At 41.0% G+C, this 12,190-nt stretch overlaps 1 protein-coding gene across 4 annotated transcripts in view; it reads left to right on the top strand.

The window, feature by feature from the left end:
* The window catches only part of Wbp4 (WW domain binding protein 4), a 27,961-nt gene extending 15,771 nt beyond the window's left edge, over window positions 1–12,190 (top strand). For 3 of the 4 annotated variants that reach the window (XR_015637847.1, XR_015637846.1, XM_087584806.1), the window contains 2 exons: window positions 4,762–4,928; window positions 10,287–12,190. Coding sequence is in view for 2 of the 4 variants with exons in the window: in XM_087584806.1 (XP_087440932.1) it covers window positions 4,762–4,928; window positions 10,287–10,494 (375 nt within the window). In the remaining 2 variants the exon portion in view is untranslated. 4 annotated transcript variants of the gene reach the window in all.

The following is a 12,190-nucleotide window of genomic DNA, read 5'->3' as shown; positions in this document are numbered from 1 at the left end:
GTGGTGTGTGTCTGTGTATTTCTGTGTCTGTGTGTATATGTCTGTGTGTGTGTATCTGTCTATGTATCTGTGCCTGTGTGTGTGTGTGTGTACAGTGTGTGTGTCTGTGTGTGTGTGTACAGTGTGTGTGTCTGTGTGTGTATGTGTATTTATGTGTGATGTGTGTATTTCTGTGTGTATGTATGTATGTATGTATATGTATGGGGTATGTGTATATCTGTATGTGTATTTATGTGTGATGTGTGTATTTCTGTGTGTATGTATGTATATGTATGGGGTATGTGTATATCTGTGTGTGTATCTGTGTCTGTGTGTTTATATCCGTGTCTCTGTGTGTGTATATCTGTGTCCCTGTGTATGTCTGTGTGTGTATTTCTGTGTCTGTATGTATGTATGTATATGTATGGGGTATGTGTATATCTGTGTGTGTATCTGTGTCTGTGTGTTTATATCCGTGTCTCTGTGTGTGTATATCTGTGTCCCTGTGTATGTCTGTGTGTGTATATCTGTGTCCCTGTGTATGTCTGTGTGTGTATATCTGTGTCCCTGTGTATGTCTTTGTGTATATATCTGTGTCCCTGTGTGTGTGTATTTCTGTGTCTGTGTGTATATATCTGTGTCTCTGTTGTGTGTGTGTGTGTGTGTGTGTATCTGTGTCCCTGTGTATGTCTGTGTGTATATATCTGTGTCCCTGTGTGTGTGTATATTTCTGTGTCTGTGTGTATATATCTGTGTCTCTGTTGTGTGTGTGTATGTGTATCTGTGTCTGTGTGTATATATATTTGTGTCTGTGTGTGTATATCCGTGTCTCTGTGTGTGTGTTGAACACTTCTAAAAGCCTCAGGACAACTTTGTGGAGTCAGTTCTCTCCTTCCTCCACTTGGCACAGGATTGACCTGGCAGGAAGGAACTTGATTTGCCTTCCTCATCTTGGCCTGTCTGTGTGGTGTTTTCTTGATTGTTGATTAATGAGGGGGCTCACCGAGCAGTGTACAACAGTCTGGGGACATGCCAGTAAGCTTAGCTTTCTTCCATGGTTCCTGTGTCTGCTCCTGCCCTGAATTCCTGGTGATCAACTGTCATTGGAACATGTAAGCCAATAAACCCTCTCCTTCCCAAGTTGTTTTGATCACCATGCCATATCATAGCAAACTAATGCATCAGGGTTCCAGGGATTGAACTCAGATTACTTACACTTCTCTGATAAGTGACCTCACCCTCTAGTCCACCTTGCTAACCCAAGTCATAACTTTTTTTTCTTTATTAACTTGAGTATTTCTTATTTACATTTCAATTGTTATTCCCTTTCCCGGTTTCTGGGCCAACATCCCCCTAGCCCCTCCCCCTCCACTTCTATATGGGTGTTCCCCTCCATCCTCCCCCCATTACTGCCCTCCCCCCAACAGTCACATTCACTGGGGGTTCAGTCTTGGCAGGACCCAAGGCTTCCCCTTCCACTGGTGCTCTTACCAGGCTATTCATTGCTACCTATGAGGTCAGAGTCCAGGGTCAGTCCATGTATAGTCTTTAGGTAGTGGCTTAGTCCCTGGAAGCTCTGGTTGCTTAGCATTGTTGTACATATGGGGTCTCGAGCCCCTTCAAGCTCTTCCAGTTCTTTCTCTGATTCCTTCAACGGGGGTCCCATTCTCAGTTCAGTGGTTTGCTGCTGGCATTTGCCTATGTATTTGCTGTATTCTGGCTGTGTCTCTCAGGAGCAATCTACATCCAGTTCCTGTCAGCCTGCACTTCTTTGCTTCATCCATCTTGTCTAATTGGATGGCTGTATATGTATGGGCCACATGTGGGGCAGGCTCTGAATGGGTGTTCCTTCTGTGTCTGTTTTAATCTTTGCCTCTCTATTCCCTGCCAAGGGTATTCTTGTTCCCCTTTTAAAGAAGGAGTGAAGCATTCACATTTTGGTCATCCCTTTTGAGTTTCATGTGTTCTGTGCATCTAGGGCAATTCAAGCATTTGGGCTAATAGCCACTTATCAATGAGTGCATACCATGTGTGTTTTTCTGTGATTGGGTTACCTCACTCAGGATGATATTTTCCAGTTCCATCCATTTGCCTATGAATTTCATAAAGTCATTGTTTTTGACAGCTGAGTAATATTCCATTGTGTAGATGTACCACATTTTCTGTATCCATTCCTCTGTTGAAGGGCATCTGGGTTCTTCCAGCTTCTGGCTATTATAAATAAGGCTGCTATGAACATAGGGGAGCAGGTGTCTTTGTTATATGTTGGGGCATCTTTTGGGTATATGCCCAAGAGAGGTATAGCTGGGTCCTCAGGTAGTTAGTTCAATGTCCAATTTTCTGAGGAACCTCCAGACTGATTTCCAGAATGGTTGTACCAGTCTGCAATCCCACCAACAATGGAGGAGTGTTCCTCTTCCTCCACATCCTCGCCAGCGTTTGCTGTCACCTGAGTTTTTGATTTTAGCCATTCTCACTGGTGTGGGGTGAAATCTCAGGGTTGTTTTGATTTGCCAAGTCATAACTTTTAAAGAAGTGAATATTGTTCACAGTCATGCACTCTGGGGAGTTGGACAACATTAATGGTTGGAGTCTTCGATGAGTTCAAGTGAGAGAGGAAGTGGAACAAGCTGTCCCAGGTGGCACTGAGTGCCCACTCATAGCAGGAGAGTGAGACACAGTTTTATAGTCTTGTCAGCTGTGCCCCTTCCAAAGAAGACATGGTAGAGATGACTGACCTCAAAAGTGTAGGAAACCAAAGATGCTAGGGAGGCTTTCCCAGACACCCCTAAGGTCCTGTCATTGCCTGGGATTTCTCTATCTACTCCATCAGTTCTTAAGGGATACAGGAGATGTGTATCACAGTTGTAGAGAAGCAGCAACAGAGCCCTTGTAATAGCCAGCTCAGTGTTCATAGTCAACACTGGGTAACCTCATTTCTTTCTATCAGAACCAAGGTGTCTATTGTAAAAAAAAAAAAAAAAGATAAATTAAATTAAAAATTACAATGTAGAGGTAAACAACATGAAACTACATTTAATTTTGCCTCCTCCCAGAACAATCCACTTAGTAGTCTTGTGTTTGCCTGCAGCTTTCTTTCTGTTCAGACATAGACACGTGGAAAGGTTGCTGGGATTTAACCTTGTACCTCAGGCGTGCACTCATACCCTCTGTAACTGAGGTACATCCCTGCCAGCCAGTTACACATATTATTTTAAATAAAATAATCAACAGTGGAACAAGATTTTACTGTGAGCTTTTAATTTAAGCTTTCACAAAGACATCAGTAACTCTGCCAGTTCAATGACTATGTAATATTCCATAGTATAAATGCATCATTACTTAATTACCCTATGTAGAAGGTTTTGAATTTTTTTAAAAGTAAATATTCAAAGGGCTGGTAGGCACAATACTTAGAAGTGTTAAAAGTCTCTGCTATAATTTTGAGGAGGGGATAACTAGAAATCCAACTTCAGGACATATACAAATGATTATACACCTATGGATATTTCTCAGTGCTGTGCAGTTGAAAAGCTACAAGCAGACATTTCGGGTACTTAGCAAAGGAGAGTATAAAGTAACACTCTGATGAATTGGACCTGTAAAAGAAGGGTGTAAAGTCTAGAAGAGACCAGAAAACTCAGAACACAGTAGTCTTGGAAAGGGTATGGAGTCGGGTGAGCAGTACAGTACAAGTGAGGGAATCAGAAAGCCAAAGAGAATAAGAACTACATAGTCAAAAAATATCATAAGCAAAGCATTTCAGAGTTCCGACTTAGTTTGAATAAGAATGAATGGTGATATTAGGGATTTTTGCTTGGGCCTGAGGGCATTTTTTTTTTTTTTATTAAGACAAGGTCTCCAGTCCAATCTGGCCTTGAACTCCCTCTGTAGCTGAAGCTGACCTGGAACTTCTGATCCTCCTGCCTCCACCTCCTAAATGCTGGAATTATAGATCTGTGCCAGTGTCGTTTTTTCTCTGCTTGGAAAAGCGCCTTCTGCGTGATACTGTCTGAGCTGCATCTCCGACCAGAATTTAATGTTCTAATAGTAGATGACTGAAACACTGTGAAGGTCAAGATCATTGATTTTGGAACTAACAGAAGTAAAAGCCAGGGAAATCACGTCTGAGGACATGGCATTTGCCTTCAATTCCAGAACTTGAGGGGCAGAAGCTGGCAGATCTGAGTTTGAGGCCAGCCAGGGTTCACAGTGAGACCCTGTCCAGGGAAAAGGGAACAAGAAAATCATGTTGCTTAGCATGATGACATATTCGGGAGATCTTGGCACTTAATACGCAAAGACAGGGAAATCAGAAGTTCAGGCCTACCTAGGCTACGTGTGGGATGAGTTAAGAACTATTGTAGAATACAAACGACATTCCAATCAAGCTACTCCTGGCTGTGTAATCTGCAGAGAGGCTGAAAACCCAGTACATGTATGGTGTGCACACTAAGGGAGGAAGTAGGTTAAAAGGCTTTCTTTCTTAGCCCAGTGAAGACAAGTCAGAAAGAGTCTCCTCAAGACATTGTACGGACGGCTTGCATCCCAAAGGGCTCGTCATCAGTTTCTCTGGTAATCCTGGCTGTCCTGGACTTGCTTAAAGGCGTGGGCCACCATGGCCTTTAGTTCTTCCATGTACATTTACTGTGTAGTGTGAAAACTTGAATCATTAAGTGAATGATTATTAGTTTTAAAATAATAATTTTAAAGAAGTTAAAAAATTTTGGAAGTCAACTAGTTTTTCTTGAAGTGTTTTATTTATTGGCCTTTGCATTTCAGGAAAAAAATAAAAGTACTGAGAAAAGAATTGGCCCAGAAATACAAAAAGAAAAAACTACTCCAAAACAGAACCCATCAAATACAAATGAAGAAAAACCCAAAACTCCGAAGAAATCGACAAACCCTTATGGGGAATGGCAAGAAATTAAACAAGAGGCGGAGTCTCAGTAAGTGCCTGATGTCACCCCCTGCTGTGAGCTCGGGCCTCAGCTGCTGCCCTCAAGAGGCTGGGCATGCTGCGCTCTCTTACAGTCTTAGAATGTTTTGTAAAGATTTATTTATTTATGTGAGTACACTGTCACTCTGTTCACACACACCAAAGGAGGGCTTCAAATCCATTACAGATGGTTGTGAGCCACCATGTGCTTCCTGGGAATTGAACTCAGGACCTCTGGAAGAGCAGACAGTGCTCTTAATCACTGAGCTATCTGTCCAGCCTCCATTCTTAGAATATTTTTAATTTTATTTTCTTTCATTCCTAGAGTATTTTTTTTTTCGGAGCTGGGGACCGAACCCAGGGCCTTGCGTGTGCTAGGCAAGCGCTCTACCGCTGAGCTAAATCCCCAACCCCCCTAGAGTATTTTTTATTTTAAAAGATGAAACAGTGCTTACTTTAAACCAAGTTAGTAACTATTTTGTGTCCAAAGCATGACATTTCTAGTGACCACATTCACACACTCATCAGTAGTTTTTATCAGAAAAACAAATGCTTGGAGTAAATACTCTACAAGACACTTTAACTACAGAATGCATTTAAAGGCAAAGAAAAAGTGCGCTTATTCTCTTGAAGTATCTCACTATTAAGTGTTTTGTGTATATTCTTTCCCAAAGTGTATGTCTTTTCTTTTCTCTTTTCTTTTCTTTTCTTTTCTTTTCTTGTCCTGAGTCTTAAGTACCCTGATCTGACCACATCTCAAGTGTGCTAGTATTAATGGGTGTACACTATACCTGGCTCTAAACAAAGTTTTTATGCTCGTATTCAGAGTAGCAGAAGAGGTTATCAATAGTTAAGCACACGGGCTGGGGATTTAGCTCAGTGGTAGAGCGCCTGCCTAGGAAGCGCAAGGCCCTGGGTTCGGTCCCCAGCTCCGGAAAAAAAAAAAAAAGAACCAAAAATATAGTTAAGCACACTTGTGCTAAGGTTGTACGTGATTTCATGTTACTGACTTAAATGCTCAAATAATGTTTTCAAATAACATTTTACCAGATAAACATATGTCACTGTCAGGCAATCATTTTAGTGGGCTGTTTGTTTGTTTGTTTTGTTTTTAACCTTTAAGGGACCCTTCCAGATGAAGGGAAGATGTGCGAAGTAGATATTCTTTAGAGCGGTGCTTTGAGATGATAGTTTTAATGTGCTTCCATTATGAATTGCTTATTATTAAGGCTCTTGCCCAAGGGTGGGTGTGCACACCCATAACACCAGCACTTAGGAGACAGCGGCAGGATTTGCTTCATAAACACGCACTACAGAGTGAGATTCCTATCTCAAAAAGCTATCAAAACCAAAACCTGCTGTTTAATGGAAAAGTTGCCTTTTTTTTTTTTTTTTTTTTTTTTTTTTTTTTGTGGTAGAGTAATACAAGTACTGGGCCGCTCTGTATACCAGACTTTATTCCTCAGATATGACAAGGACATTGATGTCTGGACATGGAAGTTACTGGAGTAGTAGACTCTTCAGTTCTTGTCACTTAAAACAAAGATTGTTTTACACACACTTCGGATTGGAGGACCAAAGGACACCTGACACATAAACAAGGAAGAGAGACTAAGAAGAGAGGTTACTCTGAAGGCTAGGGTGTTAGGAGAGGGAGGGAGGTGAGTAAGAGAACCAGCTAAAGCACACTTCCTGCAAAGGGTGATGCTGTGGTTAACGCCTTGTAGTTGGCTTAACACTTTTTAATTACAACTAGGAAGATTGTCCTGGGTCAACATCTCCTACTTGAAAATTGCGATCTCTTTCTAATGCTAATTAAGCTAGGCAGCTTAATACTTAATGCTTGGTGTCCAACTTCTATGCAGATGAACCTTATTTGTTGCTTGCTTGTTTTCCCTCTCCCCCAACCCCTTCCCCTCTTCCTCTCCCTCTTTCTTTCCAAGACAGGGTTTCTCTGTGCAGCCTTAGCTATCCTGGAACTCACACTGTAGACCAGTGTGACCTTGAACCATTAACCTAGTTTCTTAAGGGGTTTTCACAAACACATCATTGCCAGAGGAATAAAGGCCTGGTATGCTTATTGTTGATTTTTGAAAGTGAAAAAAAGTATACAAATACTTCACTACTTACCTAGAAATAATACTAACATTTTAGAGCATTTTCCTACTTTGACATTTTACATTATTTTCCTATTATGTTAAAATTCTGTAATTACTTATTAATACTATGTAATATTTCATCTTTCAGGCATATCTTGAGTTTACTGGAAGTTACTTTATGTGTCTCATTGACTAGGAGTGTCTCTACTTCCCCCCCACCCAAAGTGCCTGTGTTAGAGCATGTCTCCTGTGTGCAGGTGCCCTAGAGGGCCGGAAGAGGGTGTTAAGATTCCCCAGAGCGAGAATCAATGAATTGAAAGCCATCTTGTATCAGTGCTTGGAATCAAACTCTGGTCTTTGCAAGAGCTGCAAAGCTTTCTTAACCACCGAGACATCTCTCCAGCCCTGTTTTGTCCCCGTCCATCTCCTTCCACTGTCACCCTGACCTCACTATGTAGACCAGTCTCTGCTTTCTCACCTTCTTTCTGGTATGTGTATGTGGAAGTACACACATGTGAGTTCTATTACCCAGGAAACCAGTGGTTTGGTGGGAACCAAACTCTGGTCCTCTGCAAGTGCTGTCATCTCTTCACATAGGGCCTCTCTGCATAGTGTGAACTAGCTTTGAATTTGCTATGAAACCCACAGGGCCTCCCAACTTAGCATCTTCCTGAGTCCACAACCCAAGTGCTTGGTATCACAGGTATGTAGTACCACCACACCTACATAAGATCTTTGAGTTGGGTGTTTTGCTGTGAGGCCTAGCTGGGCTGAGTTCTTCTGCTTCAGCCTTCCAAGTGCTGAGACTGCAGACATGGACTACACAGCTTACTCCAGAATTAAGTTCCTGGATTGTCATTACCACCTTGCTGTCTTTATTTTGTCCTTGCACTTTTGTTCTTTACAACCCTAACAAATGTCTAGCTATTCTTTTTTTTTTTTTGTTCTTTTTTTCAGAGCTGGGGACTGAACCCAGGGCCTTGAGCTTCCTAGGCAAGCGCTCTACCACTGAGCTAAATCCCCAACCCCATGTCTAGCTATTCTTAAATTATTGAGATAACTCTAGAAACATTCATACTCTAGGGACTGTGATTTACTCACATGTAACCTTTATACATGTCTGTGTGAAAAAAGAAAATTTGATATACATTTGACTAAGGTTATTGAGGCTATGGATATAGTTAATAGAGTTCTTGCCTATCGTGCAGCCTATCTGCATTCAATCACGAGCACTTTCAGGAGAACGTTATTTAAGGTAATTGAATAGTATGTATTCAATAAAGCTTAGTTCTAGTAAACAACATAAAAACCAAACTGTCTCTAACTTGTAGTATCAGTCAGCTGATGAGTTACCACTTTGCCCGCATCACTCTTCTGTGGTAATGTGACTCGAGTGCAGTGCTGTCAGGTGTGGCTGGACCCAGGTGCTTAAATAAAATCATCAGGATGCTGTGCAGTCTGTGACCCTTCATTTTCACCTCTGCCTTACACTTGAGATGACTCCTTCCTTCTCAGACAAGCTCTATACCTAATAGCAAAGCTTTAGGCCGATACACTTTTCAAAAGATGTGAGATGGGAGCTCTTCCAGAGAACGGGGATCAAGCCCATGGCAGCTTGCAGTCATTCTTAACTGCAGTTCCAGGGATCTCTTGCCCTCTTCTGGCCTCCACACGCACTATATACACATGTGCACAGACACTCATACACAGTTTAACTTTAAAAACAGCTACAACAGTTAACTTTTTCATGAACCAGTTTCTTACTCCCAAGCTCATCAGTAGTAATTCTGAGTGGACCTGAAGTCAGTGGTTTCTGGAAGGAAACGCTAATAAGACAAGTGCTGATGCTGCTCCTGGAAGAGGAGAATAGTTTCAGACCACTGAGGACTTCTACTCCAGGGGTCATGCAGTGCCTACTGTACAGAAGATACCAAGTATAGCTACTTAAAGTAGCAATGAAGACCCTTATTTATTTAAAGACTCCTTAAGTGATTAAGAGTGCTTCCTGCTCTTGGAGAGGACCTGGGTTTGGTTCCCAATACCCACATGGTGGCTAACAACCAACTGTAAGTCTAGTTTCAGATTATCTGACACCTCCTTTTGGCCCCTGTGGACATTTCATCCACTTGGTACACAAATATACATGCAGGCAAAACATCCATTACACATAAAACAAAACCTAAAGTGGGGTCTCAGAGGCATATTTTCAAAACAAACTAGATTCTTCCTTTCTTGTCCCTGCTTTTCCCTGCTCTATTCTCTGTCTGCTGAATTCTTCTCTCCGAGGGTGGTAATTGGTTTCCAGCAGTTTTCTTAGTCTCAACCACTGAATATGATGATCTTTCTGCTCCATCCAGAAGTTTCATGGGTGCAATTGATGAGCTAACTCTTTCATAGGCCAGTTGATTGTCTCAGGCAATGATTCTCAACCCGTGGGTAGAACAACCATTTCACGGAGATTGCTTAAAACCATCAGAAAACATAGATATTTACATTGAGATGCATAACACTAACAAAATCACAGTTACAAAGTAGCAATGGAAGTCATTTTATGGTTGGAAGTCACCATAGGAGTGGAACTGTGTTAGAGTCACAGCATTAGGAAGGCTGAGAACTACAGGTACTGAGAGGCTCGTGTTAAACAGGTAACTGATTTCCGGTCCAGCCAGATTGTTTATGGACAGTTGAAGGGCTAGTTCTCAGAATAAAAAGATGCTAGGCAAATAGTTTATGAAGTCTTCTATAATAGGACATTAAGACTCCATTCTTTCTGTCTTGTATTATGTAAATTTTCAAAATCTCTTCGTCTATGGCAAAACCAGTTTCCACAAGTTTCCTATTGCCTGTTTATACTGCATGTCATAGACAAATAGAGTGTGTAATAACATGCTGTGTTCTTTGTACAGCAGAAATAGAACAAATGATACTTGTATCACATGTTCACCTGAGGCAGAGTTCAGTGTTTTGAAACTAAAGTCAGCATTATAAATCTAGAGCCAGGAAGTGCACACCTAACCCAGGACTGGAGGGATGGATTCAGAGGCTTGGGAGCTTGAAGTCATCCACAGTAACATCAGAGTGTAAGGTTAGCCAGGACTACATGAAACACTGTCTTTAAAAAGCTAAAACAGGAACAGCTTAGTGTTTCTAAGGTGACCGCCTTCTGATGTACCCTCGGTGTTACCTACCATTGGGAAGGTGCTTGTGGCTCATATCCAAGTATTTACCTTAATCCGTCAGCTAATAGTTTTGTTCTCTTTCCGTTCCAGAGAAGAGGTCGATTTGGAACTTCCAAGCACTGAAAATGAATGTCTATCAAGTTCAGAAGCTGGTGCTGGGGAAATCAAAGTGGTATTTAAAGAGAAAACAGTTTCTTCTCTGGGAGTTGCAGCAGATGGAGTGGCCCCAGTCTTCAAAAAGAGAAGAATTGAAAATGGAAAATCTCGAAATTTAAGACAGCGAGGTGAGGACGAGTGACTGAAGCTGCAGGCAGATGAGGCGTGTCCTTTCCAAGCTCCTGCTTCAAATACTGTAGTGCTGCATTTTACATTTATGCTAAATGTTTTTATGTGAATCAAAATAAATCTTCCTTCATGTGAAATTTATTTTTGTTCCTTAAATGGAAGCCTATCACATTGCATTGTAATACAGTGTATTATGTTCAATGTCTAAAATTGCTAATTATATAATAACTTAAGATGCTATGTATCTGTTATTTAAAACATGGGGAAGGCCTTTGCACAGTTCTTACTCATAAACATATTTATTCTGCATTGAAAATGCATTATTTCCATATGCTGAAATTTACTTGTTACCTGAGAAATAAGAAGTCAGACACAGAAGTACACAGCCCCAAGGCAGTGTGGTTTTGGTAGTCCTTTCCGAAGCCTGGATGGAGAAAGCTGCAGATAGGCTTCTCTTACTTCATTTAAGACAGAAGGCCAGGAGGATCCACTTGAGTCCTAAAGTGCACAGAGACAGCCGGACCAAGGGTTGAAACCTGTTCTTGATGCAAAGTGTCTAAAAGCATTTTAACACAGGGCGAAGCCTCAGGGACCTAGAGATAGGAGCACGGGCTCCTCCTTCATTCACATTCTGGCATAGTCCTTCCCAGTCAGAAGTAGTACTGGATCCATTAGAAGGTTTATCTAAGGTGATGTCAACCAAAGGCTTGAACTGAAATAGATTTCATTGTCCACTTAGATGTTTCCCATTTTCTGGTTACATTTCTTAAATAGAAATTTCATATTCTATTTGAAGTATTTCCCTTTATTACTTTTGAATATTTTTAATCATATTTTTCATAAGTTATATGTAACTTTTGGTAGCGAATGTCTTTTTACAATTGTTAGTGTACTTGTAAGAATAGCTTATTAAAAACCATAAAGTAAATTAAATATTGGGGTTCCTTTTTCTTCTAATATAATCAAAGTTACACGTTATCATTGACAAAACAGTATTTGAAGATTATTTTTTGCAATTATTCAGGCCAAAACTTTGCATTTTGAGGCATTTTGATTTTTGTTAAAGAGTTTTTGCTGTGTTGAGGACTAACCTCAAGTCCAGATCCTCTGGCCTAAGAGTATTCAAGAATACTGGAAATAATGATATACCATCAAACCTGACTCCTTGATAGTTGAGCATCTAGCCTTCAACTGGGGTGGGTAAGGGTCTGCGTCAGGGTCTCAGTGTGTATCTCTGGCTGCCTTCAAACTTGCAGTTACCCTCCTGCCTAAAACTACTTCTGGGATTGTTTGCTGGGGCTTTTTTGTGGTTGGTTGGGTTCTGGTTTTATTTAGTTGCTTGTCTTGGTTTGATTTGGGGGTAGGGGGAGTATTGTTGGTTTGGTTTTGTTTGAGACCCTCTTGTCTGCCATGTTAGCTTGGAACAACCCCCTCCTAAGTAGCTTGGCTAAAGATAACCTTCAACTTCTGACTCTGCTGTTTTCCACCTCCCCAGAGCTAGGGTTACAGGTGTGTGCTATCCCTCCTGGCAGTGCTAGACTGTGAGCAAGCACCTGGTTTTCACTTTTTAATAAGTCATTTCTTATGTGCCTGAGGAATATATATCAGTCCTTGATTCTTTTCAAGTTGGAAAATAAGTGTGATGAATGCTTTTATATTGTATCCACATTTAGTTCCTATAAAATAAAATATTGAAGATATTTGCTAAA

The sequence above is a fragment of the Rattus norvegicus genome, chromosome 15 (assembly GCF_021556685.1).
Source record: "Rattus norvegicus strain SHRSP/BbbUtx chromosome 15, alternate assembly SHRSP_T2T, whole genome shotgun sequence".
Taxonomy (NCBI): Eukaryota; Metazoa; Chordata; class Mammalia; order Rodentia; family Muridae; genus Rattus; species Rattus norvegicus.
Note: the sequence above shows the minus strand (reverse complement) of the source record. Positions and strands in the feature narration are given on the sequence as shown.